The sequence below is a fragment of the Sinohyriopsis cumingii genome, chromosome 14 (assembly GCF_028554795.1).
Source record: "Sinohyriopsis cumingii isolate HCF-2022 chromosome 14, ASM2855479v2, whole genome shotgun sequence".
Classification (NCBI taxonomy): Eukaryota; Metazoa; Mollusca; class Bivalvia; order Unionida; family Unionidae; genus Sinohyriopsis; species Sinohyriopsis cumingii.
The window spans coordinates 18,658,989-18,686,421 of record NC_142974.1 but is presented as its reverse complement, the minus strand read 5'-3'; the positions used below and the strand labels follow the sequence as shown (position 1 = coordinate 18,686,421).

Below are 27,433 nucleotides of genomic sequence, written 5' to 3'. Positions count from 1 at the left end.
CAAGTGTCAAAAGCCAAAGTCATATAAGTTTTGTATTTTGTACGGCTTGTAAAGATTTCCACTTTAGAAAATGTGAAGTATCACAAGTTATTTTCACAAACAGAAGTGGAACATAGGTGCTTGCAAGAAAGAAAATAACCCAGACAGTTGGTGTCATCAAGAGTGCTAGAGACGGTACCCGAACTTGCTTGCTTGCTTACTTGAATTAAAGTGACTTTCGCTCCAATGGAGCATGTATCACTGGTTTAATGACGCACCGCGTGATTTTTAATTACTCCTGGGGAAGGGAAGAGGGCCTCATCCCCCAGGCTTTTATGTACTCACAGACTACTTTAAAATTTAGCCACTCAGGTATAGGACTAACTAGTCCTTAACAACCTGACGGAAAGGCTTTAAACATGAGTGGGAATAGTCTCACCACACACTCATTTTTCTTAGTTGGTTTGAAATGCCTCAGGTGTCAACCCAAGCAGTATGTAAAGCCCGCTACGATTGGTCGGTAGCGATGACGTCACATTAGGACACATGGGCGTGTGGCAGGTGGAAATCGTTCCACATTCTGCCACGTGTAGGATGTCCGAGCGTGGTAAAGGAGAAAAAAGGTGCTCAGCAAGCCAGCGATGGATGTCAAGTACTCCCCAAAACGCTAGCCCGTACTTATTTCAAATCAAGTCCGGTTTTTGCTAATGGACAATAAAAAGTACCAATAATGTGTTTTCCACCTGTGCAATTAGTTCAAATCTAACGAGTCTGTTAAATTTCGTACTTCCTAACGTACCTATCTAATATTAGTACTTAGTATACATAAAAATAACCATACTGGTCTTATTTAAATTAATATGTCTAAGCGACATGTACAAGTTTTGTCACTGTTAGGTTTAACAAGTTAAGTTTGTTGTGGTGTTCCAATGGGTCGAGTTTGTTTCGAGAATAGTTTAGTCAAGGAGGGATACCAAGCCAAATATGGTTCCCTATTTAATAAAAGGCAATCTTTTGGAACCCTAAAAAGGGCTGTTTTTTTCTGCTAGAAGGTACCACGTCTCTCTTTCGCCCTCACGATCTTTCCCGCACTCCTAGTCTCATGATTCTTGAAATCAGGAAATGCGTAGCCATGATGGGCCACAATGTAAGCAGCGGCTTCTACAAGTTGATTGATGGGGTATCCAGTGTAGGCTTGTCTGTAGAATTGGGGGGAGAACTCTGACCCCAAATCCCCATTGAGAAGGTCTTGGTTTAAAGGTGTCTAGAGGTTTGTAGGCAACGTATTGTATGGCTCTTATACACTGTCTTGCTTTGTTGACGTCATACAATGCTTGATCTAGCCCCATTTCGGTGTACTTCTCAACGAGGGTCAGCGTCCCCCTCCTCCTCCTCAACCGCCTCTATTTCCTCTTCTGGTTCTGATACTAATTCTTCAGCTGAGGTAGATAGTTTCAAATCCGCTGCTATGGTGTCTGTCGCTGTTATTGTTGTTGTGGTTGTTATTTCAGCTGGGATTGCCAGTAGTATCGGAGTGAGAGAAGAACGTAGTGCCTCCGATAATTGAGTCTGAGTTTGCCATACCGTTTGTCTAACATAATTGACCCTTTGTTCTTCCGCCACTCTTTCCGGTGTGGGTTGTTTGTTAGGTATAGTCGGCTATTGACTAGATGTTATTTGTGGTCTCGAGGTGGGTGGAGTGCTAACTGGCTGGGTCTGCATTTCTTGCTCCCGCTGCTGTTGCGTATATTTCTTCCCTCCACACCGAGTTCTGGATCTAATTATTTTAATTTCGTTGTACCCGAACTTACACTATCCATATCATCACCAAAAAAAAACAAAAAAAAAACGCACAGACCTAAAAGAAACACTCACTCACTTTTTTCTGACCTTCACTATTTTAAAAAATTTGATAGGCGACGGAAACGAAGGGCTTAGAGTCACACTTTCTAACCAAGATAAAGAAATCATGTACTTACAGACTCACTTGTTTTTTTTCTAACTGACTAACATATCATAGGCAATGGAATGTTATTTCTTTTCGAGAGTATGGGGTAGCCCTGAGCCCTGAATTTTTTTTTTAAATTTTTTTTTTGATTTTTTTTTTGTGAACTTGAAGCTATGGCGATCTTTTAGGTTATAAGATGGCGGCCTCCTCTTACGACAGGCTTTCTCACAGGATAAGGTCTGCTTCTTCAGAAAGAGAAGCAGAAAGAACTCTTTGGTATGGATACGACAGTCGACAAAGCCTCTGTCAGGTTCATGCTGTTGCTGCTCTCTCTGCTGTTTATGAAGTCTGTACTTCTCCGTCCATTCTTCTTTCTCCTTGTTGATTTCCTCCTTGAAGAGCTCTTTCAGGTCTTCAGTGACTTTCAACATTCTCACATTGTCTATCTCTTCTGGTCGCGATATCAGACTTTTCATGACCCTATGCAAATTCACATAGGCTTCGTTCAATTTAGCTAGTCTGGAGCACATCTTCGTAGGAAGATGAGTCGACAATGGATGGGCAGACTGGAGACTTCCCCGTTTTTATGGTCAAAGCGCGGACGCGAAGGAAAACATCCCTACACGGTTTTCGAGTCGGAACGTTCAATGAGTGTCATGAGAGGGATAGTAAGAAGTCAAAGGGCATGAATCAGGATACCTATAGCCAAACAAATCACAAAGGCATTTTTTCTTTCTTCAAAACACAACATTTTTTATTCAAAATCACTTAATACTAACAATAATTAAACAATATAACATCAAACATTTTTTTTCTTCAAATCACAAACATTTTTTCTCAACTAACACATTATTTTGGACAGGGCTGACAACGTTGTGAATGAAATTGTGATTTCCACTGTTGGAAGTCATTAGGCCATTGATGGACACTACGTTTCCTAGCTTGAGACAAAAGACCAGTATAATGGTCACAAAACCATTTATCTACTTTCACAACGTTTCTAGAAGAAGAACGAGGATCAAAATGAGTCACTAAATGTTCTAAGGAATAGCCCAGGCTGCGATGATGCAGAAAATACACACAGTATTGTCCACACACCAAGGAATCTGTGCCTTGTAATTTCACATTATTGAATCGGGTGCTCTGAGCATTTCTTCTCATAAAGTCAATGATATCGTCTTCCAAAGGAGGCAATCCAAACGAATCGAAATATTCCACACATCCTTCTTGAGGAAAGTAGACGTCTACCCAATGGGTTCCTGGGAGATGACTGTCGTCCGTGTTGATCACATAAGCTAGATGGTCTTGAGGTTTGCGATGAGGGATTTCATCTTTTGCACAGACGACAGGATTCCAAGAAGCCGTGTACGAACTGTGGTTCAAAAGGTAATAAAGTTCCCATGTATCCATGTTTTTTTCTTCTTCACAGGTAATGATAAGTGATCAATTCGATCCTGACTTTTTGCTTGAAAATGTCTGACAAGTAACCGTTTCTTCGCCTCGTCTCCCAACTCTGATCCAAGACAGCTTCGATACGATGGATCTCTTGAGTTGTTAATGTAGGAAAAGAATGTTCACGCAAGCCTTTATACCACTGTTGCAACACGTCTTCTTCCGAGATGAGACTCCAAGCTTCGTCCAGATATTCGTCCAATTTTTCTTCTTGACTCAACATCAGGCATTTATCGTGTTGAATTCGACTGGGATGACCGTTATGACATCCATAGCAATCTTTCTTGATCACTTCCTTCATTTTTGTCTGCTAAGACTATAGCATAACAGGAAACTAAATGGGCTTCTTGTTCTGGCAATCTAGACTTCATCATGGTGACTTCTTCGTTTTTGTCGTGGGGTTTCCCTTCCTCAGGATCTTCACATTCCATGTTCAAAGAATCCCTACTATATAAACATTGATAAAAGTTTTCCATGACTTCTAATAGTCTAGAATGACTTCTCTCAAACTGTTGATTTCTATCGTATTGTCAAATTCAGCATACAGGATGACGTTCACCATATTATCTGCGCTTAGATTTTCTGCAAAAACAGAATTTCCACACGCATCTGGCCCAATTTTATAGGGTGGAAATGTCCCTCGTCGCTGTCTTGACTTACAATTCGTTAGAGGACCGTTCTCGAAAATAGAGTTTCACTGTAACTTTCCCTTTGGTGAATGGAATATTTTGTCCCAGATCTCCTTTAATAGCAATGTTGACAGTGTCCAAATACGACTTACTGACGGGCAAATAATGAGGATGTACGAATTCGCGGTGTACGTGATAGGTGTTTCCACCTTCCTGGTCACTGGTCGTGGTACTATCCACTTTGAAAGGAATGACACGCAGTAACGGTACGGAGGTGTGTCCCACCACGTTGTACTCCACCACATCGGAATACACAAAGATCAATTTCAGTCCTTGGTTCAGTTCTACCGGGTTTCCAAAAGCTCTGTAAAAATCCATATTACTGTTGATCTTGGGGCTCAGATTGTTTGCGACCATTTCTGCATGTCCACCCAAAATTCCAAACTACCATTCAACCTGAGGAACAATGTGTCCGTATCTTGAAATTTAATCATGAGACGATGAGCCACTTTATGGTACTCAATCTTCACACCTTTTTCTGGCTCTGTTCAGGGCTTTGCCAAAGGCTAAGTTGAACCTGTCCGCAATAGTGTCCACCAAATGTTCACCACTAAAATAATAACCTGAAGGAATTTTCAAGGTGTAGATAATGAAGGCTGGATTGCTGGCTGGTCTTGTGTCCCCTAAAACCCCGATTTTATTGATTTCTTCTTCCAATTGGGCATTCAGGATTTCCACCTGGAAAGTGTTTTGCTTTTCGGTGATGTTTTTGATTTGTGTTGGGTGAATGATTTCCACCAAAGCCACTTCCCAATGGGCTTCGTGATCTAATTGGATGGTTTGAGGTAACTTGACCATGTAACAGCACAAAGTGTTGTTGGGAAACACCTCCATACAACTGTCAGTGGGTAAGGTTAAGTAAAATTGGTTGTTATTTTCATAATTCCAGAGTTCTGTGACTGTCCGAGGGGTTACTGGAAGTCAGAGGAGTGTCTCCGCCCAAAATGGGGCTGTTGTTGTTGTTGTTAGAGTGGTGACTGACACTGGACGCAAGATTCCCGTTCTTCCCGTTCGAGGAGAATTTCAGGAAGGGATTGGGAAGCAGGTAACCGATGCAACTGCTTAATAAAATGGTCCACAATTGTTTGTCTCCTTGTTGCAAACTCAAATTGGCAATGGCTGCCCCGATGACACAATACACCACGAAGATTTGGCAGAAAAAGACGATTTGCGTTTTAGGCACACGTTCTCCACACCACATCCAAAAGGGTTGTTTTTGCAAATCTTGCAGAGAAGAACTGGGTGAAGGAGTGATCGCAGTAGCTGAATCTGTGTGAAAGGGCATGATGGTCACTTCTTTTTATAGTCGACGACTTGCGAAGCGTCGATCCAAGAATCAAAACTGGGTGGATATCCTTTCCAACGTACTCTGACTTCTTTGACACGTCGTTTGCCCACTTTACGGGTTCTGCGTTCGAGAATGCCTTCGATGTCGTACACGTCTTCATTTTTGGTGACACGACTTGATTTGAAATAAGTACGGGCTAGCGTTTTGGGGAGTACTTAACATCCATCGCTGGCTTGCTGAGCACCTTTTTTCTCCTTTACCACGCTCGGACATCGTACACGTGGCAGAATGTGGAACGATTTCCACCTGCCACACGCCCATGTGTCCTAATGTGACGTCATCGCTACCGACCAATCGTAGCGGGCTTTACATACTGCTTGGGTTGACACCTGAGGCATTTCAAACCAACTAAGAAAAATGAGTGTGTGGTGAGACTATTCCCACACATGTTTAAAGCCTTTCCGTCAGGTTGTTAAGGACTAGTTAGTCCTACACCTGAGTGGCTAAATTTTAAAGTAGTCTGTGAGTACATAAAAGCCTGGGGGATGAGGCCCTCTTTCCTTCCCCAGGAGTAATTAAAAATCACGCGGTGCGTCATTAAACCAGTGATACATGCTCCATTGGAGCGAAAGTCACTTTAATTCAAGTAAGCAAGCAAGCAAGTTCGGGTACCGTCTCTAGCACTCTTGATGACACCAACTGTCTGGGTTATTTTCTTTCTTTCAAGCCCCTATGTTCCACTTCTGTTTGTGAAAATAACTTGTGATACTTCACATTTTCTAAAGTGGAAATCTTTACAAGCCGTACAAAATACAAAACTTATATGACTTTGGCTTTTGACACTTGCACAGACTCTTCACTTTATAAGTGTCACGAGAAAATTGTATATCCAATTTTTACCATTTTCCAAAACACGCACACACTTGCAGCTTGACCAGAAATATGTACATCTTGTTTTATGGATAAGTCACAGACAAGTCCAAGCATATATAGGTCATTATGAACGTTAGGAATATCCCCTCATTTTTTCAGAAATATCAAAGCTTTTATGTGCATTTTCCCTTTTCCACTTTATATTAGTGCTTAGATTTGTTCCAAAAAAGAAAAAAGAAACGAAACAATTTTTAAAAAAAATGAATTTTGAATTCAGATTTCTCTCTGTTTATAATTTTTTCAAGTTGATGGTGCATGACAGATTACATTCGCCTACCTTTCCAAAGTGAGAGACATTTCTTCACATGTCATTGCCTTTGTTAAATTCGGTTTCATTGGTTAGTTATCGTTAATCTTTAATTTTTTGATGCATTTCGTTTTGATAGAAGATTTAAGGCTTTCTGGTGTTGTAATGGTATTTATGTTGTTTAGTCTGTTGATGAAATTATCTATAGCAAAGTGCTTAAGATTTTTCAGTTTTTTTTTATTTCAAGCCCTACAAAAGGAGACCAAGTTTGTCTTGAAAGAGGATTGAAACTCTAAATTACACGGGCGTGAAGGAAAACATCGTTGTGTTCATTTTAATCATGCTTGCCGTATCTCTTTGTGTTTTAGAGGTCATATTTTTTCTTAAGTAAATACAAGCATCAATAGACAGACAGATTGGGTCTTCGTCCTTGAGGTTCACTGTACTTTCGGTTCTTTACTTCATACAAACCCCAAATTTATTAGTTTGAAGAAGAAAAAAAAAGATAACATGCTCTCAATACTGTAACACGTCTGTTCTGACTCTACCGATGTGAGTGTGAGTGTTTATGTTAAAATGTTTAAGTAAGATATAAAAAAATGATCAGCCTGAAAACGCGAACCAATACTGTGACGCTCAGTATTTTGATGTGGTAAGAAGAAATGGTACAATACACAAAGAGGGCTTGTAAGTTCACATTCCAGTCTGTCTGCGCTGTAATGGTAACAACGCAAGAGCGTAGGGACTATTATGCCACACAGTCCTAGAACAAAACAATGCATCACCCGTTGTAAGCCATTTCATTGGCTATACTTATTTTCTTACCGCGTTCACTTCGAATTGACTTGAGTAGCTATTCACACAGTGACGAGAATGGCCATGCTTTACTGGGTCTATCTTATAGGCGATTTATAAAAAAAAAATATTTAAAAAAATTAAACTAATGCACGAACAATGGTACCATGGGCGAGCCAATGGAAATTGTGTCCGTCTTATTGCAAAATACATCAACATTTAATCGCTAGAACAAACCTCTTATAATACACATTTTGAAAAGTGTTGTGTGACACGGATCGCCATTGTCGCTTAGTGTCTGCTTTCTTCTTCGAAAAGAGATCGTTTCATCTTGACTATAAAAATTTAATTTGACTAAGTTTTACGCACTACTTGAACCCATACATTTCACGTTGTAGGTGTAAGCCGTCGTTCTCAGTTTTCTGGAAGTTCGTTTTTGCGTTTCTCAAATGTGATACTATTTTTTATGGACCGAACGAAATTTCTTTTGGCGTGAATCAGGACTCGTGGTTTTGTGGCATAATTGGAGAGCATTGATTAAAGCTCAGTTATGTCGTCTTCGAAATCGCTGACACGGATTTGAGCTAACACTTCAGGTCTTGTGTGAGGCGACACGGCACGTCATTGCCTTTTACTTTCTCAATGAAATCGTTTCATCTTATTGCAAAATTACATTTGACTAGGTTTCTTACGCAGCAGGTCCCTGTATATAGGGAGAGTGTCTTAGCGTCAGAGTATTCATTCCACTCTCAAACGATCAAGAAGATGGAAGAGTCAGCACAGATCGACCTGCTGGTCAAATATATGCTAAAAGTCATACGAAAGCATAATTCACAGGCGAAAGTGGCAACAAAACTTACTCTTTTGGTCGTTGATTTGATGAGAGTCATACGAAAGTGTGTAAGTACTGATGAAGTTTGCTATATCTGCAAAGGTAAATGGGTATTTGTCTCCAGAATACCTGTTTCGTCTAAGAAAGAGAGACAAAAGTCAAGATACCTAATATCGTTGTCAGGAGAAAGGACACTGGGATTCAGAGTGCCCTAAGAGAAAAGAGAAGAAACAGAAACAAGACGAAAAAGAGAAGAGGGATTCAGAAGAGGAAGAAATTGAAGATGAGGAAGAACTTGTGCCTGTGAAGACATGGAAATGGAAAAATTGACAATGTGAGCCGATGCGTTGGCCCTGATGTGAAATTTCATACTACCTTCTAAAAGAGAATAGACCAGAAAGAAAACGTAAGTGTCTCTTGGTCTTGACATTGTATAATAAGGATGGCGTGTTTTGTTTTTACACTTTATGAAATTGTGCTCTTTCACCTCTCTCTATCCCTCTGGATCATGTTTTAGTTAGAATTGAAATGGAAGGATGTTTTCCTTCACGCACGCTCTTTAGGCATGCAAGTCGGTAAACAATAGTCAGTCTATTCATCCATCATTTTGTGTCTTGATGTTTCCTAAATCACACACTCATGTCATAAAATAACGGGTTAAATGGGTTTTGTAGTGTTGGGGTGGGGGTGGGGTGTAGGTGTTTGGCAGAGTTGGTCATTGCAGGTGAGGGCTTAGGTGCTTTCAAAAAACTTTTTCTTCTTCACTCTGTGTTGATGGAATATAATGGGTTATTTTCTTCACTCTCTGTTGATAGTATATATAAAGGGTTATTTCTTCACTCCGTGTGGATAGTGTATAATGGTTTTCTTCTTCACTCTGTGTGGTTAGTATATTATGGCTTTTTCCTCTTCCCTCTTTGAGGATAGTGTATATTGAGTTATTTATTTCTTCTTCCCTCTGCGTGGATTGTAGATATGGGGTTTATTTTTTTACATCTCATCTCCGTGTGGATAGTAGGAATGGGATTTGTATTCTTCCTCTTCCATGTTTAGATAGTATATTTGGGGTTTGTATTATCTCCCTTCTGTGTTGATAGCATATTTGGGGTTTGTTTTTTCCTTTTTCCTCTGTGTGTGTGTGTGTGTGTGTATGTGTGTTCGCATACGTTGTGTAGATCGTATATTTGGTTGGTTTTTTCTTCTTCCTCCTGAGTGTGGATAATACATTTAGGGTTTGTATGCGTTAACGACGTTGTGTGGATAGTATATTTGGGGTTTTTATGCGTTAGCGACGTTATGTGGATGGTATATTTGGGGTTTGTATGCGTTCGCGTACGTTTGTATGGATACTATATTTGGTTTTGCTTTCCCTCCCTTCCGTGTGGATAGTATACTCTGGGTTTGTATGCGTTCGCGTACGTTTGTATGGATAGTATATTTGGGGTTTGTATGCGTTCGCGTAAGTTTGTATGGATAGTATATTTGGCGTTTGTATGCGTTCGCGAACGTTTGTGTGGATAGTATATTTGGGGTTTGTATGTGTTAGCGACGTTGTGTGGATAGTATATTTGGGGTTTATATGCGGTCGCGTACGTTTGTATGAATAGTATATTTGGGGTTTGTATGCGTTCGCGTACGTTTGTATGGATAGTATATTTGGAGTTTGTATGCGTCCGCGTACGTTTGTGTGGATAGTATATTTGGGGTTTGTACGCGTTAGCGACGTTGTATGGATAGTATATTTGGGGTTTGTATGCGTTCGCGTACGTTTATATGGATAGTATATTTGGGGTTTGTATGCGTTCGCGTACGTTTGTATGGATTGTATATTTGGAGTTTGTATGCGTCCGCGTACGTTTGTGTGGATAGTATATTTGGGGTTTGTACGCGTTAGCGACGTTGTATGGATAGTATATTTGGGGTTTGTATGCGTTCGCGTACGTTTATATGGTAGTATATTTGGGGTTTGTATGCGTTCGCGACGTTGTATGGATAGTATATTTAGGGTTTGTATGCGTTAGCTTACGTTTGTATGGGTAGCATATTTGGAGTTTGTATGCGTTAGCGTACGTTTGTATGAATAGTATATTTTAATTTTGGTTTTATTCTTCGATCTGTGTGTGTGTGTATGTGTGTGTGTGTGTTAGTGTAAGAATGTTTGGATAGTACATTTGTTGTTTTTTTTCCTCTTCCCTGTGTGAATAGTATATTTTGGGTTTGTTTTTTCTTCGTCTCTCTGTGGTGTGTGTGTGTGTGTGTGTGTGTGTGTGTGCGTGTGTATTTGTCTCTGTTTGTCCCTAGAAAACTCCCTTTATTCCTATCAAATACATTCTTCCTACCTACCTACAGTAGCGCGTATTCAGGTCAGCCACTTGCAACACTGTTGCCATTTATCCCCTAGTTTCCAATACAGTGACGTCACTGACGCTGGAAATTTTGAGACTATAAATATGGACTTGGGGTTTTCCACAGGTTGTAGCTATACATATGTACTAGAATTCATAAACAGGAACGTCACTCAAGCTGAGGCTATAAAAAGATAGTGGGGTTTTCCAAAGGAATAACACACAAGTTGTAACTATAAATAGATAGTGAGATTTCATAGGAATTTCAGCTGATTATATCTATAAATAGATACATGGGTGTTTATCCACCATCGTCACACAAGTTGATATTGTAAGTAGTTGCTAATTTTATCCATTTTAGTCTAAACCATTGTAACTTAATTTTTGGGGATATGTTTATTTTCCTTTAAATTCTGGGACAATTTCGTCATTTTAGCGTTACTTTTAGTCACATCCATTTTGTCGTTGAGCATTTCCTTGATTACAGCTATTTATAGCATCATTACAATTATGCAGATTTTTGAATACCCCAGCAAGATTTCAGGTCTTGGTAATGCTTTATATATAAATCTCACGCTTGTACTAGTGTATGCATGTCTCTGTCTCTGTTGTGTTTGACCCTCTACCATCATTGTCCCTAGACAGTCCAACTATGTTCAATTCCCCTTGAAGCTATACAGACCCATCATGTTCAATTTCCATATGTTAAATTCCCCTTGAGGCTAGAGTTGCCCTTGACTAATATGTTTTCATCCTTGACTAGACACGTTTTCATCCTCGAGTCGACGCGTTTTCATCCACGACTAGACATGTTTTCATCCTTGACTAACATGTTTTCATCCTTGACTAGACATATTTTCACTCTCAACTAGCCATGCTCTTTTGTAAGTCGTTTTGAACAGAAAGGTTAAACAGTAATTAAAATGATGTTGTCTCTTTCACATTTGGTCAAAGTATAGTATTCACTTAGTCACTCCTCGTTGTGCCATGATATGAGACACTCAAAACGGCTTTGTCTTAATTATGACAACACTGCGTTAACACCATGTGGTCATTACTAACCAGGGTGGAAAAACTAAGATGCCTGAGATATAATGACCGACTGTTCTGATTATTTTGCTTCTGCATCTTACATAAGATATATACAAATTGGTTGGTAGTTTCTGTTTGATTTACTTTGATGACCGGTAAGTTTCAATCTATCACTGCTATCATGCTGTCTCTTATGATGAATATTCCTTAAATCAAAACATACATTTATCGTTAGCGAAGAAACAAATTGTCTTACGTTAATAATTTCTGTATTGCTTGTTTGCACATCAAATAATACGTCATGGCCTTTGCGTACATTTCCTCAGACTAGAAGTCCTGATAATATACCATGTTTGGCAGACGTTCGTTAGTCGCATACAGTATTTCCTATTCCGAAGTTGTAAAACATTTTTGAACAGATTTACAGACTCTTTGACACAGTATGAAAACACCAATTAACTTATTCTAAGTGGATCTAGTGTAAAGTTCATTGCAGTTGAATTGGCTGCCAAACCTTATTTTATCAATATTCATTCATGTAATCGAGTGCCCAAGTTCTGTTTTCATTCACATCTGCAGTTTTCGCCTGTAGGTTTAACTTGGATTTATTCCTGTTCTTTTGTTTTTCTTTCTTAGATCCATCGGGAATAATCAATTGGAGCAGATAATTACTTTGTCAAACACTAAGTCGCTGGCATTGGTTTTCAACTGTCGTTGTTATTCCTTCTTTGATACGTTAGATCTATCTATTTAAAAGTAACAAAGTTCGATCCTACTTGTAAGCATTTTGTTGTTGGTTTTGTACTATGAGTAAACTTCCCCATCTTTCTGTTTCAATCAAATTATTTAAATACCGTTCTCTTCAAGACCATATAACATTATTATTCCACACTAAGACAATGCTTCAGATTCTCTGTTAGCGTCAAGATAAATTTGCCTATAATCCAGTTTAAAAATCAACAGGAAAATAAATAAAGGCATCTCCTGAATTTTGAATTTGGCTACATTTTCAAACGTTTGCATCAAAGAGAACATTTGTAGCGCATATCCTTCTTTGAAAACATTCGGCGATGTTTTACCTAATTGACTGATAACAAGTATGTTGTCTGCAGCATATACAAATAGTAACATTTGCTTGGTAGGTCAAATTTTGTTCACTTTTAAATAGTATAAAAGATGTAAAAGAATATGGGGGTAAGTTTGTGTAACTCTTTATGCGTAAATACTTGAAGACATGTTCAATGTTGTAGGGCCTGGTTACGATGAAGTCTTGTCAAGTACTGCAGAGCCTGGTTACGATGAAGTCTTGTATAATACTGTAGAGCCTGGTTATGATGAAGTCTTGTCCAATACTGTAGAGCCTGGTTACGATGAAGTCTTGTATAATACTGATGAGCCTGGTTACGATGAAGTCTTGTATAATACTGATGAGCCTGGTTACGATGAAGTCTTGTATAATACCGTAGAGCCTGGTTACGATGAAGTCTTGTCCAGTACTGTAGAGCCTGGTTACGATGAAGTTTTGTCCAATATTGTAGAGCCTGGTTACGATGAAGTCTTGTCAAAAAATATTGAACTCGGTTGCCTAAACGCACCAAGCAAATTATTAAGATGAACTTTTCATAAACGTTGTTTGTGCAAATAATGTGGCTGAATTTAAATGCAGAAATTCAAAATATATAGGGCTCTGTAGTGTTTCACCGACTCAGATACCACTCCAACACAAAAAGCACCCAAGGACTTTGATAATGTCTTTTAGAAACGTATGAATAATGTTATGTTTGCTGAACGGAGGAACTATCTCCGTAATAGGACCAGGATAATAATACGATCGGACAAAAAGGTTTTGTAATTGCCAGAAAGAATAGACTTTGTATTAGACAGTTTGTAAAACCCAAAGAATCTAATTAGTCTATAACAGTCATTGAACATTTACACTGTTGGAGTTATCCAAGTAGTTAATCCACGAATTATTAGTTATCTGAATCTCACCTTACTTTGAAATCAAAAGGTATAACAATCGTCCAGGTATAATACAGCGACATTGCAAATTTTAACAGTATTTCACTCATTATTTAATACATTTTCCAGTTTGTATTATTAATTGTGTACGCTCCAATTTCACAAAAGACGTTATATTTTTTCGATATATGTACGTAAAATCATTCCATTATAGTTACCTTGTTTGTCGTCTTCAGGAACAATGGAGATCTGTATACATGGAAGTATTTCATCTTGAGCGTTAGGACGATCATTATCTCCCTGTATAAAACAAATAGTAATAATAATAATAATAATAATAATAATAATAATAATAACTGAATCTATATTTACAAAGCTCATATCCATACGTTTTCTTGGTTTTAGTTCCCGTATCCACACTACATTTCTCCCCACACCAATAAACTCGAAACCAACAGTGAGCCTCTGGTAGTGTGATACTAACAACTAGAACTTCTGTCAGTTACTGATCTAGGTCCATGCCTTCTACACCTCATGCTCTTTTCCGCACGATTGTAACTGGCACTAGAACCCGACCCCTTATGCAAGAGAAGTTACCACATGGTTCCCGAGTACACAACTACTACAACGTAATGTGAGATGAAAGTCATGGTGAATACAAGGTTTTGACATAGATCATCAACCAAATAAAACGCTATTATCATACTACTTCGGCCATTCGGTTACGGTTGCAAATCCCTAAACACAGGATTTATGCAAATGACTGCATCTTGCACGAGTCCCACAAGTGAAGTTACCATAACGCGCCCCACTGCTGGATAGATAAATTTACAATGGGAAGCATTTAGTAGACTGCACTGCCTGTAAATAGCTACTTGTTTGGGTTGCTGCCATCGGAGAGGTCTCACATTTCGGCAAGCTCCGTTTCAAATTCAGCCATGGTAATAGTTTTATCCTCTATTGCCATCGAGTACAGCACGGTAATTGCATTGAGACCACATCAAGAATGTGACCGAATGAAATTGTTTTACCAGCACCACCTATTCATCGACCTAGCGTATTCGCATGTGAATGCTAAAACACCATGCTAGCCTCGAGTTGGTATTGGTACATACAGATGGTTCCAAGTGATGGTCTATTTAGCTCGTAACAAGATTATACTTAAGTGTATACGAGGGTTTGTTAACGTCACTTCGACACAGCTATAGGTCGACAACAGACATAAAATCGCTATCGATACTGGTATCACTAGTCTCAGATTCCTTGGTTCTCGGTAATTAAGGCCAAGCATTTTGCGATAGCGCCTCACAGCTTTATAAAACATCGCTGATTTCCACGTTAAACATTACGAGTTTTCCAGTTAGATCATAGAAAATAACAAGCTCGCATAAGACGACGTCAACAACAACCCAGCTGGTAAATTTAGTTAAATCTGCTTTGGCGACAAATCTAGTCAGACCCACATCAGTGCTACGTCGGGTTCAAGAGTTGAGGTGTCCGTGAAAGGTAATATGTATTTCACAGAATATCAAGCGTGGTTTTTAAGCAAAAATGTAAACTGAACAAGCACGCGTGTTGCTGGTAAACGTTCGAGTGCACGAAGCGTTTCAATAACACTATGAACACATATGGGGCCTTCCATTCGAGTTTGCAAGAGCAGTGATGACTAAAACAGAGGATGTTCAGCGCTAGCACTCAGAAAAGCTCTTTGCACATAACCAACGGCAGCACGTGAACGTGTGAACCCGTACAAGTTTAAATACAAAAGCTGCCACTTAAGTGCCCCAGTGAGTTTCAGGTCCTTTTGCCAAATCTAAGGTTAATGATGACTGCCTCCCACCTGTGTGGGATCGGGGTACCTAGTTTATACCGCATAAAGGCACATCCGAAATGTTTGACTGAATTTGTCATCGTGAGTAACAAATTAAACTAATATTTATCACTGAGGTAATCCTATCAATTTCTGGCGTAATCTAGTATCCAGACCCTCCAGGGCCATCATGCAGAATTTGTTGGTTTCGGTTGATCTCATTCATATCTTCGTTTCAGTCGAGAATTCGTCTCATTGAAGACTGTGCAATGTTCAGTGCGTAGTGTGCATATTTTATCGACACGACAGATCTATGTGTGGGTACGTTTGGGCATATGGCGTATAAAATTTACAGTCTTTTTCAGCCTTTGATAAAATCTTTCTTTCAGATCTCGTTATTGAGATTCCATGTCGTACGCGCCCGTGGAATGTTCAACATTTGTCTCAGCTTGCACCATTATCATCAGAAACCAGAAACGAATTATTAGCGGAAAGACCCCATAACGTCGGTAATAGGATATCAGGCCAACTCGAATACACGACAACGACGCTAGAGCGACCCTGTGTGTGTAGGATTCCCATGAGGAGATTGGTGTAAGAAGGTCACATGAAATTCTGGTTTCTTTGACGAGATAGTGATCATCGAAGTAAAGCTAGAATTTGTATTTTCAACGACATGTTGAATCTCAGCATGTATTTGGCGAAGAAAAGGAATCTTTAGAGCTCATCATCTATGTGCGAACTTCGATCGTCGATTATATCATTCATGCTTATAATGAATCCGTGTATCAACGAAAAAATATCCATGAGTCAATTATGTTACAGGTGAACAATCGCTGATAAATCACTGCAAACTCATTAATTACTTCTGGTGCGGTGAAGCATGCTATAACTGTACCCATGAACGTCCTCAGACGATCCACAAAGTCGAGAGGGTAACACACCCCAAAAAGCCTTCTTCTTTCTTTGATTATTCCGTTAGCTTCCGGTTCGTTTCTTCATGCTGTTTTAGAAATCTGACAAATTATTTTTCCCACTTAGATTCGCATATAGATGCAAGTTTTTTTGTTCTAGTAGAGGCCTGTTCGTTTGTGTTTGTTCTTTTATGAATCTAGCCAGCCTTCTTGTTGTTCCCGTGTGTGATGGTTGGGTGTAATTGCACATCTTTGTTGCTGTTTCTGCTGAGGTTGCCAATGTCTCTTTGATATTGCGATTTGGGAAATGTACCGAGGATTGTGCAGACATACGCAACATAATCCAAGTTATCCATCATATTCAAGACAAGCTGGATTTTCCCAGATCCAGCCGGGCCAATAATCAAAGCATGAAATGAGCTTGGAAGCTTGTCTCTGTACCTGGGTGGTCTGCTCTTTTTCCTACACAAAGAAGTCAGTGAAGGTAAAATCAGAGCTCATACCCTCTGATGAGGCCACCTTGAATATCAATTGTTGCATAACTGAATCATGCCGTCATATGGTATTCGATTCCACATGAAACTTCGTACAGCAAATCCAACGAGAATTCAAATACGGCCTTGTGGAGCAAAGAAGTTTACTTTTATTAAAACTGTCCCCGAGATGATATGGCTATCGCATTAGCGAAGCTGCACTGGACACCATGGAATAAATAGCCTGGTGAAAAGCATATCCCCAGATACAATTAGTGCAAGAGTGGGAAACTACTCGACTATGACAGCTGACCGAACCAAAGCCAAAGCTAAATCGCTCGGTCCAAGCAGTGCTAAAAAATTAATCACAAGAATGATAGGGTTGAAACCTGCTGCGGCAATTCGACAGAAGAATTTCTCCATTGCTAATTAAGAGATTTTACAACTACACGTATTAGTCCCGCCGGAAAACAATTTGGTATAGTACCCGTATGCACCGTTAGAAAGTTAGAAAGCGGATAAAGTCATAGCATAGACCCGATATGGTCCATCGATGCATTTGCGATCTCGCACCGCATTGGTTTTCCAGGACAGACACGCTCATCTGTTGTAGGATCAATCCATGTCAAATTTTCTACCGGTATGGGCTGCATAGTGGCCAAGTCATACAGACTATTTGAGACCAAATACAAGTTTACAACTTTTCAAAATGGCCGGGTCTTACCCATCCAATCTTCGATTGTAGGCATGATCGCAATGGTGGCTCATCATTGAAGTCACACCACTCGTTCCTTCTCTAAATAAAGTGCTGATCTACATCTGTCAAAAGCTCTAGTTTTACATTTGTCTTTGACGATGTGTATCCCAGACCATTTCCGGTGATGAAAAGTAGTGTGCAGGACAGAGCTTGTATACACGCATAACTGAATCACGAATTGTCTCAAAAGCACCCGCATTCAGCGTCACATTCGTGCGCAGATGCGGTTCGTTATAGCTACAAAGATGTTGATAAAAGAAAGGCGGACAAGAAGTCATTCGCGTGCATTTTTTGTCGTTGCCCAAATACCTTCTCGAGAAAATAATCAAATAAAGGCCTCAAATGGTGATCAGTGAGTTTCTGGAAACTTTCAACAGTCACTTGTGTACTCGCATGGGTAGATTCCTCTAAGAGTGAGCAAGGCGAAAGTTTCCGGCTCGACACTAAAGCACTCCGGTATCGAAGAGTGACTGTAAAACGATCATCACTTTCTACTTCAAGGTTAATCTCTTATCAATGCTAAAATAGATAAACTGCAGCGAGTCAGCATGTATTTTTGTGTTATTGGGAATGACACTTATTGGTGCATTCGATGCAGTTGGTACCCATTGCATAATCAGGTGGCCATCATATATACGCAGGTTATATAGCACCACATGGACTTTAGTTTTTCCGGAATAAATTCGCAGTTGTAGATTGGATACTCTGTGTGCATCTCATTTATATGCATTAATGGTGTAGCAGTGGTCGCATACTTGTGTCGTCAGTCAAACTGGACCATTACTTATCAAAAAAATGAGTGTCCGCAGAGAACTCGCGTGTGTCATCGCGGGTTATAATCAAAACCGCCAGTGAGGAAAGCTTATGTAGGATCTATTTCGTGGTAACCTCGAGCGAATTAACAAATTCCCCAAACTGAGTCCGGCTTCTTTACAACATTGGTCGCTAAGTCGCTCCATCCCACGTGAAGATAGCGTAGCGAATCCGTATGGAACTTATTCAGCAATGTGTTTTGTATCTGACTCGTTGTTGGAACTCAGTGTAACGTTCAGTCATTCAGGTCGTGGTCGGTGACATAATGGAATCTAAGTTTCGTTGCTCCGATGTAAATTTCAAAATGTTCTAGCCGGGTTCTGGTATGATTATACGCTGTGGCTTTTCATCGATTCCACCACAGCCCTGGATGTCAAGCAGCTGTTTGTTATAACATACATGCATGCAACGTCTGCATGGAAAAATCCCGCCCTCGTACTAACTATTCTGGTACAACATTCAGGAATAAACATTTGTCTAAACGTAACGATACAGAACCATTCAGCAGTGTTGTTCAACAATAACAAATATATCTCAGTCCGCCCACATGAATATTTGCTTTGAGTTATGGACAGTTCATTCGGATGAGGATGGCTGGTCCGAGCAAACACATTAACGGCGGTATTTGGATTGAGTTCTAGAAACCATTTCGGTAATGTTTTAGAAACATTTAGAGGAAATTATGTGTTTCCAAACTTGAGTTTACCCAGGTATTGTCAGTATTTTTCCAGCTGATCTGCATCATCTTTCGCAGGATGAAGCGCGGACGAAATCGCCCATTTGATATGTATATCTATATGCTATGTTTAACTTTTTTCTTGGATTGTGCACTGTAATGGGCATTTGTAAAGAACATATTACATACTAATTTTGTTCTACATGATTATAAATTATATCTTAAGGTAATGACCAATGTGTTTTTGGGGGGATTTGAGTTCAGGACATTGTTTTACCCTTGGAGAAAAAAGGTCTACCAGATGTTTGTCAGGTCATTTGCGAACATTTGAGACAATTGGCCTGGCAATGTCTACGGATCTGATGAAAAATTTTATTGTAAATGACCTAGGTCTAGTGAATTTAGCTGTCATAATTTAGGTCTGTTACGTCTAGTGGTTTTAGCATAAGTAACAGAACAAGGTAAAACCGATCAAGCATTAAAGTTTCCAAATATAAATTTATTTCCCTAGAATTTGAAATCAAACAAAGTGAAATAATTAAAAATAACTTAAATTGTACTATCAATTTCACACTAATCCTGAGACTCTCCAAAGGTATTCTAAATGAACATTTTTAATGTGAATATAAGCCAACGTGCTAGCACCGATGAATAATCACAGTTCTAATTCCAAATGTTTTTGCTTCAATGCAATCTCGTTAAAGTTGAATATCATTAAAGTCGTTGAGTGTTTAACATAATCGAATAGAATCATTGAAATATTCAAGTCACTGAATTCAAGTCATTTAATAAATTCATATAATCGAATATAATTATTGAAATATTCAATTCATCGAATTCAAGTCATTGAATAAATTCACATAATCCGATAAGTTATTGTCTACTTAGATTCAATTTTCCCCACTCTGCTATTGCAACAAATGTTATTATAAATACATCACTATTTCTTCTCTCTCTTACAAAGCTGGCACAACTGAAGAATAATCTATCTGATGATTGTAATCACATATATACTATCTAAATGCACACCCAGTCAATAAAATCACTTAAAAGAATATAGAACAATCTAAGTCATGATTTTATAGAATAACTTAGCAGTCATAATGCAACATTCTTAATATCGGTCTTTTAGTTGTGTTCAGTTACAATTTTAGAGAAATTATTTATTCAAATTATTCATTGAAATTACAATGCGCTCACGAACCTTTCAGACTAAAACATTACTTCAAACATATATAGAAGTATTGTGAATTCATTCATATATATTCATTCATGTATATCTGAATTATATCATTGTGATACAGCAAAACCAGTGGTAAATCTGCACATTCAAGGCTATTTGTGCATCACCACATTCAAGATTGGAATTAATTCGGAACATTCTATACTTTTTGACTTTTGAGAGAACTTTATGATTATTTGGGATGATATTCAGAATACTGTAATTCATTTTAAAATTTTCACTTTGTATCTTAGGGGAAAACACTAATTGTCGAATTTTATTAAACTTGTTGGTTTTGTGTTTTTTTATTTTTTTGGTTTCGGACTGTAGAGTCGTAACACATTCAAAACATCGGTTATCATAATTTTTTACTGTGCTCTCCGTACCCCAGTGAACATACTTGGGAGTTTAAATATGATTTGACCCGCGGTAAGGCTTTAACAGGGAAAAATCAGTTGATCTTTCAGACAACTGTCAAAGAGTCCATCTTTATCTAGTATTGATTTATTCTCGTGAATCTTTGCAAGAACTTTATTATTTTCATCATTATTAATCTCAGTGCTTTTGAGGTTTAAGATCACACGACATCACTTTGAATTCACAGGGTTGCGGTTTGTAACGCATCATGTCACATGAATATGAGTTAAGCACCAAAATCAACTGTACATGGAGAATTTTTTTATATTAACCCAAGAGGTGTCCTCCTCTTGCGACGTCGTTTGATCGATAGACGTGTCTCTGTTTGCTATGTACGCGGATTTGATGACAGCATGATCGTGTTAGAAGTTACCAGGGAGTTGTTGTAATTTGAGTTTGGAGACTTTAAACATGTTATGTATATACTCCGCAGCTTTATCAGCGATAGTGGCTAATAATACATCTGCGGTTCCATTCATAAACAATCGCATCCGCATTTCGGCTCGCTTGATACGCAAACGAATCTTAATATACAGTTATGCTGCTGTTTCACTAAGATTTTTCACACTCGATCATGGTGCCTCTGGAAATGGTCCTAACATTACAAGTATGTTCGCTTTTTTTCATTCCAAGCGGAATCTTTATTCCATGCTTTGTGTGGATATCCTACTTTGATTCCGAGTCCGCATACTGGTGTATAAGATAAAATCATTGTCTAATAACTGTTCTCGTCAAAATATTTTTTTATAATATTAAAATACCAGTAGGAGAAACCGCAATCGTTCCAATCCTGGTTATTATTTTATTAATTTCTGTATCATTTTCAACGGCATTTGTTGTCCTCAGGTTTTTCTAATGCAATAATGCATGTGAATCTTTGCAGGCGCAAGCGATAATGCTCGGGAACAGATCCGCATTTTCGACAAAGCTGATTACTCTGATGTCACATTTATGGCATGGTCGAATATCAAGGTCAACAAGTAAAGTGAGCAAATGTGACTTATAACAGTCACAAGGACATGTTCTACCGCACAGTTAACGCTTTCCTAGGCATACAAATTTGCACAGATTGCGCACCATTGTCATTGAATCCCTTATATATGCGGAAATACTATCAATATGTTGATTTTTCCAGTTTCCGTCGTATGCATGAGGTGCATCTGAATCAGGAGGATAGAATTCAACTTTTACATTAGTTTTTCACCGAGTCCACCAGGCGACCGATCATTTGTACAGTGATCCGAATTAATATTTTAAAAAAGCAATTCGCCTACAGGCTTGTTCCTTCGGGGAGCATGAAGTTGGACGACAAGCCTGAGTCAAATATCTTCAGACATGTTGTCGGCCCAAGTGAGCTCAAACAACTCATCCCGAAGATGCCAACTCGAATCCGGCTAGTCTTCATCTGTTTATATCCGAACATTGCGGCAATATTTTTTGTTCCAACAGACTTGGCAATAAATTAGAAAAATGTCTGTCATTGCTTGCGCTGCTCCGCTTCTGCAGCGTTGTACATCAATTCATAATATGCCTCATGAAAGTCGGACGTGAACGCCATTGCTTTATTATAATACCATAAACATCTCTATAATTATTGTTTGGGTAATATAATCACTAGTTATTTCAACGCCATTACTATTTTCACTGTTCATATAAATGTCTCTTTTGGTTGGCTCATTCACCGTTAGTAACTTGAAGTCTTCTTACATGACATCAAAATATCTTTTCGTGCTTATTTTCATGAGCTTCGCAAAGTTCACGCCTTTCCCGTTCCAATTCGACCCATAACAAGATACATTTATCAAGATGAAAACCTGTACAAGATATGTTGCGTCTCTTTGACAAATCTGCATGACAAATTTAGGCGATATATTGATTTAATCTTTTCTGTGTGGTTACAATCACGACATTGCTCGGGCAGTATGATTCCCGCATTAGATCAGCTAATAAATCCTTTCAGAGTACTATACGCATAAATCGTTGAAGTTTCCGCCATTATTATTCCGTTATAACAGTAAGTCTAGAATATAATATACTTTTATGTCAAAGGAAACAGTAGAATAAATAAAGTAGATAAAGTAGAGTCTTTATCAATAATCAAATGTTGCAGTTGTGTTATTGGTGCAATATTATATTTTCTCTCAAAGGAAAATGTGCGCGGAACATTACATCTCTAACAACTACCGTGGTGAGGTAGCTGTAGTAGTTTTGTATTGATTTGACGGGGCGTCTCATGAGAACTTCACTTGTTGGGCTAACGCGGGTTACACTCATGTGCGTAAATCCTATGTTTCAAGATCTGGAACCGTCATCGGGTGGCCGAATCATTATGACAACTTTGATTACTGAGTTAGGTCAAATCCTTCTATAGCCAATTACTTTCCCCTCACATCATACTGTAGCAGTTGTGTATTAAGGCACTTTGTGGGAACTTCATTTCGTTGGTGAAAGGGTCTTACGCTAATGTTACGATCGCTTGCGCATTCATATATGATGTAACGAAAAGTCACAAGATGCAAAAAGCTTTGTCGCTGATCAATAACTGAAATTACAAGTCGGTATCGTCATATTATTCGTCTTTTTCAGATGCAAATGCTAGTTTCATGTGTTTGTAGGTCAATATCCGCTGAATTGCTCTTTCATGCATAGAGAAACATACTACACACGGTAACTGGGTGTTATTTTGGTAGGTTTCAAGTCATCACATATGAAATAAGTTCTTAAATGGTATGGGCAGATCAATTTACATCGTTGGGGCACAATTTCACAAGGTTTCAAGAATGTTCAACCACTACTGCTAGGGGAGATAATATATAATACTTTGGTAAGTATTAAATAGAAAGCTGTTATACTTAAAATCTTGTAGTGTTGTCTTATTACATAATTAGTACCCTTCTGCAGATTTATATATATATATATATATATATATATATATATATATATATATATATATATATATATATATATATATATATATACTTACCAAAGTAAAATTCAGTATCGTATTTAAAATTAAAAATATGCAACCTACTTCAGCTGTTTTGTTCACCCTATCATCATTTGCTTTAATAATACGCGGATGCGTTTTACAAACTTTGTCATTAGTTCGTTTTAGGCTTGTAATAGATAACGCACCTGCACAACGATGTTTTTCTCTGTTGTCAGCTCCATATAGATTCTATTAATCGTACTGACCCCAGCCTCATATATTCTGAAGAAAAAAAAAGAAAATTTCATCAACGTTTGTAACGGAGATACCTAATTTAATGTAGAATATTATCATCTTGGGTTAATTTATGAACGTTAATCGTATATTACTATTTTGGAAGCGTTATGTCCAAACAAAGAATGATCCTCGCTTTTTCGCTTTGACCGCTTTACTTCTAAATTATTCTTTCTCTTGCTGACATAATCTGCAAAACAAGATGGAAAATATGCAAACAACTAATTAATTTTTGACTAGATATATAGGACCGAAGCGGCTCTTGTGAAAATCATCACAACCTTGACCTTTTCAATTAGAATTCAGTGTCTTCCTTGTCTAAAATGCAATCCATGCACAAGATTTAGTCACTATAAATGACAATACTATTAGGGTCTTTTTTTTTGTTTTTAATTTTTCCAGTGCATGTGTCCTTGAGCTATGACCTATTTACCGCCAGATACCTATCTTGTTTCATGTTAAAGCCCTCAACAAAGGCTCACAAAGATTTGTTAAATAGGACTTAGTTTTACATTTCTTTCTGTAAACAAACTTTCTTTTGTGGTCCCTCTGACCTTGACCTTTGTCTACCTTTAAACCCCAAAGTCAAAAAGTGCCTTCCTTGTCTCAAAATCAAGTTGTCTACAAATTTTAATCAAGGCATATATTACAGATATATGTTAGTTTTGTAGAAATCCGTTTTCTTTTCCTTTTGTTGCAGTGATCTTAACCTGTGACCTATTAATGCCAAAATGCCAATCATCCAAAAACATATGTCAAAGCAGGTATTAATACACTCATGATGCTGTGCATAAATCAGTTTTCTTCGTAGAGATTCTCTGACCTTGGCTCTTGATTGATTCAATCCAAACCCCAGATGTGTCATTCTTATCATAAATTGTAGCGATTTAATAAATTTGGTTCAAGTGTATTATGGTATCTGGTATAAAAGTCACATTTTGGCGTGCAATCACTTGTCCTTCGTTAATTTCCTGGAATCGTGATCTTTTGCCTTTCTAACTCACAAAAGGAATAGTTTTCCTTGCCCCATTGGCAGACTGCTTTACAAATTTTGGCAACGATAATTTGTGGAGAACTCATCAATTCACAATATTTTACGCTCCGCCTTATGACGGGGGAATGAAAGTTGAATTTTACATTGCTTAAATTCTAGATCGCATTTACAGCTGTTGTGGCTTCTGAGTTTTACAAATGACCAGTCATATATCCATTGATACAAGTAAAACAGATTGGTACGTGCCTGAATATGTTATGATAGAATCGATATTACTAAGTTCTGATAATGTCAAAACATGTACTGACTATTTATACTTAAAAAGGTTAGTATCCTTTTTTACCATAGCAGAATTAAAACTTGTGTTTCCTTGATCTGTTTGTCATAGTTTAATTTTACCATTTTGTTTTTGCTCTGTGAAAAATGTTATTTAAAAGTAAAAAAAAGTAAGTGAATTAAGATGGGTAGCAATCTAAACGGTATTCTGAGCCGTATTTAATATTACTACCTGTTCTACTTCCAATACAGGCTACTTTTGTTATTTCGTTTTCAATAGCAATAACAATGCCTGACATAGATCAGTATAGATAAATGAGATCCAGCTCTGATTTCAGGGACTTTCAGACACATCAAGGGTGATTGCAGTGTCATCTTCATTCTTCGGTGTTTTTGCATTCCCTTAATATTTGATCTTTTATTGATCACAGATGGAAAATGTATAGGTAGAGGGCATCACCTTTTAAGCCTTTCATTGTCCATTCTATATAAATCAGTAATTGATATTTTTACAGTTCAATTCAATTTATGAAGTCTCCTCCAAAATGTAAAAGTCTATTACTTAATGACAGATCATGCAAAATGTAAACGTCTATTACTTAGTGACAGATCATGCAAAATGTAAAAGTCTATTACTTAGTGACAGATCATGCAAAATGTAAATGTCTATTACTTAGTGACATATCATGCAACATGTAAAAGTCTATTACTTAGTGACAGATCATGCAAAATGTAAAAGTCTATTACTTAGTGACAGATCATGAAAAATGTAGAAGTCTATTACTTAGTGACAGATCATGCAACACAACTAATAGCTTTTTAATAGTAAGTTAAGAGAAGTCCAATCATGCTATATTCTTTGTAGAAAATATAAAGTCAAGTCAAAAAGACGAATATTAACGCTCGCTCTAAAATCAGATGATTGATCTAACAGCTTATTAATAGTCGATATGGAGATGTTTTAGAGTTTGAAGACATTTACTACACTGTTCAATATAATATGTACAAAAAGACATGAAATGGTATTAATTTTATCTATCATCACCATAAGCACTTGATGGATTATCTCTCAAATCATTAGAACGTAAATCATCATGGAAATCACTACAGTCATTTCTAATTTTAATATGCAGAACAGATAAGTTCCTGTTTCAACTTAGAAACGGACAGGTACTTATTGAAAATAGAAAGTTATCCTCATCTTTTGTTGCATCTTGGAATGACTTCCATACGCGAATACAATGATGTGAGATTAAATATGTATTTATTTCATGTCTAACATTAATTTGAATAAAATTATTTATATTTGTAAAATGAAACCTATCTGAGTCACCTACCAGTTGTGGAAGATGGTCAGCAGGATAAGGAGGAGAGACGCCGTATTCAATTTAATGATATTACCTCAGTTTACAAAATGTTTGCCTATATGCCAAGGTAGGTCAACCAGTTTCGCTATAAATTTTGCAACACGATACCCTGATAAAAATCAACTTCAATTCTCCCTGCCTCTAAATGTAGTGCTTCTAATTTTAATGTTCAATCATTACACTTAACATCAGCATATTTTAGTAAAGGGTGGATATATGTAAAATATATCTTTTCTAAAGTGTAACAGCTACATTTATACTCAAGTATTTTACAGGCAGTTATCATTTGTGAGGTCGCCTTGAATATGTTCAGTACATTTGTCCAGTTGCTTAGACTACTAACAATTACGCCAATCTGTTTATGGTAGTCAATTAGAGTCAGTTTCTTTCTTGACTTTTGGCGGAGGAAGAAACTACCCTAACTAAAGCGAAAATAATATTACCTGAATTTTAGCTAGACTGAAGTCAACCGAACATTATTCTGATTAATCCTTCAGCAAATCTTTGCCCACTACATATTTAATTAAAGTACGAAACTGTTAAATCCAAAATAATTAAATGCTTTAAAAAGACCACAAATATGTCACCCTTTTTACACGCTAAAGGACATGTACGTATATATTGGTTTTGTTGTTGTTCTAGGGTTTAACGCCATTTTTCAGCACAAGATAGACTATACATGGCGGCCAGTATAACCAGTGGAGGAAGAACCCTGGAAAACCCAGGAAAGAACCACCGACCCACGAGAAGCTACTGGCAGGCTTTCCCACGTACCCACGCTAGCCGAGCCTTGGGCTCGAACCCACGCAGACAGAGGTGAGATGGTAGTGATCCGGAACGGTGAGCGCTTTAGACCACTCGGCCACTCGGAGACTCCAACACATGTACGTATATATGAGCTGAAATATTGTAAAATTGTTAGGACACAAACAGGGTTGATATTTGAAAGAAAGTTCATCGTTGTAGCCATGATTTAAAAGATACATTTC

At 38.0% G+C, this 27,433-nt stretch overlaps 1 protein-coding gene across 1 annotated transcript in view; it reads right to left on the bottom strand.

Moving 5' to 3' along the window:
• The window catches only part of LOC149783357 (uncharacterized), an 81,572-nt gene that overhangs the window by 24,582 nt on the left and 29,557 nt on the right, over nucleotides 1-27,433 (bottom strand). The window contains exons 2-3 of the mRNA XM_089931559.1: nucleotides 23,720-23,795; nucleotides 13,721-13,802 (exon numbers count right to left, since the gene is read on the bottom strand). Coding sequence (XP_089787685.1) covers nucleotides 13,721-13,802; nucleotides 23,720-23,755 — 118 coding nt within the window. The 5' untranslated portion in view covers nucleotides 23,756-23,795. The remainder of the gene's footprint in view (nucleotides 1-13,720; nucleotides 13,803-23,719; nucleotides 23,796-27,433) is intronic.